Source organism: Drosophila busckii, unplaced genomic scaffold (genome assembly GCF_011750605.1).
Source record: "Drosophila busckii strain San Diego stock center, stock number 13000-0081.31 unplaced genomic scaffold, ASM1175060v1 Backbone_243, whole genome shotgun sequence".
Taxonomy (NCBI): domain Eukaryota; kingdom Metazoa; phylum Arthropoda; class Insecta; order Diptera; family Drosophilidae; genus Drosophila; species Drosophila busckii.
This window is the reverse complement of record NW_022872711.1, coordinates 1-2,665: the sequence shown is the minus strand read 5'-3', so window position 1 is coordinate 2,665 and position 2,665 is coordinate 1. Positions and strand designations below refer to the sequence as shown.

Below are 2,665 nucleotides of genomic sequence, written 5' to 3'. Positions count from 1 at the left end.
ATACATATAAATAGATCGTACTGTACTACAATATGTACTATATTTTTTAGGTACGATTACTCTGGTCCTTTTAGTAACCAATAGGTCTCCATATCACCTTTGCCCTTTACTTTAACAAAGCCGCGTGCTTCCACCTTATATCCCACCTCGCGCACCTTTAAGGCTGTGTAATTCGATAATTATATCTTCCAAGAATCACAGCTACTCTCCATGCGCGAAGCAGTGTTAACAGTGTCCCCAAATAAGCAATAACGAGGAACTTTTAAACCTACCACACCAGCCACCACTGGACCCGAATTAATGCCCACACGAATAGCTACATCTGGCAAATCCTGTGATTTTACCTTCTTCATTACACGCAGTGCCATATCACAGGCGTGCTCAGCATGCAAGGGATTGATATCGGGTGCCCCCGATACAGCCATGTAGACCATACCTACGGTTTCGACTTTGTATATAAATGGGGATATAATCTCTTCGTCCAGCGCAGAAAATACTTTGTTCAGTGTAGTTACTGCTTGCATTGCTTCCTGGATATTATTTGATCCGCTATCGCAAATATTTAAGACTTCTATGAAAATGACGGAAACTTCATCAAAACTTTGACAAACATGTTCCTGACCCATCCGCATACGCTCCGCAATAGGGCGAGGTATCATGGAATAAAGGAGCTCATCGCCTTGTGTCTTCCATGAATCAGCCAGTTCCAATGACTTCTCCAACTCATCGGATCGTTGCTCTTCCTTTTCAAATAGCATTTCCAGCTTGGAACAATGTTGCCAGCCAGCCATAACAAGCTCACGGCTGAGGCCATGAGGATTTAGATCATTGAGGTACAATCCAATACCATGTAGCTCATCCAAATTTTCTATCAAGGGGCTGCATAGGAATATAATTGAGTCCACATCTTTGATGTAAAACATTTGCCCTTTAAGCAAAATAGACCGTAAGCCTTCTGAAAGTCGACGCTTTACTGACTCTGGGCCAATTTCCTTAAGTGTTGCAGTCGCTTTTTCTTCATCCTGAAGCTCTTGAGCATTAGTTAAAGTCATTTTCTGAGCTTCGTTTAAACTCACATTGTCAAAGGATGTCAATGTCCAGTTTTAAAGCAGCATCATAAGCCAGCCCGGCTATGTCCAGTTCGTATGAGCTCAAATTCGAAAAGAACTGTTCTCATTTGCAAAATGGTCTCCCATTCAATTTTTGTATCCTTTGGTCTCCTGCACTTGAAGACATCCATAATATGTGTTCCAATAAAGCACTTAGGATTAACTCCTGGATTGTGCAAAATCCATGTTTCTATAATTTTTTCACCCGCCAATGTTATTTTCATGTCATGATTTAGAACAAATGTGAAGGGAAAGAGCTCTAAGAACACATTTAGATTTACAGAAGGCAATCTTCAGTTGCGTTGGATGAGCCACAATATTAACTCGATTCGACATGTAATCTCGATTATCAAAATCCAGACGATACTTAACTATGACCGTTAGTGGTCCTTCAGTAAGTTTAATGGGTTCCAGCTGTTCCACCGCATATGTCGTTCTGACTCTCAATAACATAGGCAGTCACATCTAAGCCATAAAATTCTTTTGCCACCTCCGTCATCTGTCCGATTAGATACTTAGACATACCAGTGCGACCACTTCGATATAAGATAACTGCACCGTTATCATCCATACTCGTTAATTGCATGCTAGGCGATTTCTAACATTAGTTATTAAGAAATTTCATCTGCACATTATATTGATCAGATGGATTGCAAGAAATCGCAAAAATAACGGCCTGTTGATCGTATCATCTTATCATAGCCAAAATTACTAAAAAATCGTACGAAGCATTTCCCAAAAAAGTTCATGCAAAAGTCAAATGATTGTCCCGTACAAGCGGACAATGCTTGGGCAAAGTCTGGCATTAGCTTATCGGGATATATCTGATGTGTTTTAAAACTATTATGCTTGCAGTCAACAATTTGGCAAATTTTTTTCCACGTCTCCAAACCATATTCCTCTTGTATATAATGCTGTACGCTTTCATACAGCATGCCATACATGATGCCTGTAACTGTAACTTATTCTACGCACTTTGGGTGTTTAATGGGCGTGTTCGGGGCCCCGTGTGTGCTCAAACTGTTGTCAGTAGGTGTCCTGTAAGGAGCAATTTTTATAAGCCTATAATTAGATAGCTGAATTAGCCTTAAAAGTGTGGTTAAAAAGCTTAATACGAAATAAAATACTTCAAAATCTTGAAAAAATTAAGCGCCTTATGCTCGATATTTATAAGATATTCCTTAGCCTGAAGAATTTAGTACGACGAAATGCGAAAAATAAGATCGGCGCAAAGTCGTAACTGCTTTTCATTAGGAAAATTTCTTGCAAAAAATATATTTCTTAATTTGGTAATATTTTTGAGGATGATCCTATAATAGATTTCATATTCTCTACTCTGTGTATAAATTTTATACTACTTAGATTATAAAATAATGAATATTTGTGCATCAATACTGTTTTCCAACTTCGCGTCCACCTTCTACTAATAAGATATACACACATACATATATTATTCATTTTGCAATTTAAAAAAAAGAACGAATTAAAGTTGAACTTAGCTTATTCATATGAACTTCTTATATGAATATCTTGTCTAAGGCATCGCAATAACAAGC

At 38.1% G+C, this 2,665-nt stretch overlaps 1 protein-coding gene across 1 annotated transcript; it reads right to left on the bottom strand.

The window, feature by feature from the left end:
- Positions 1-6: 6 nt before the first annotated feature.
- LOC108604848 (soluble guanylate cyclase 89Db) lies at positions 7-2,149 on the bottom strand. The gene is given in 6 exon segments (XM_033294668.1): positions 7-1,088; positions 1,090-1,122; positions 1,124-1,399; positions 1,401-1,517; positions 1,519-1,752; positions 1,754-2,149. Coding segments are annotated over 6 exon segments (1,992 nt in total). The 5' UTR covers positions 2,054-2,149; the 3' UTR covers positions 7-56.
- Between the last annotated feature and the right edge of the window lie 516 nt (positions 2,150-2,665).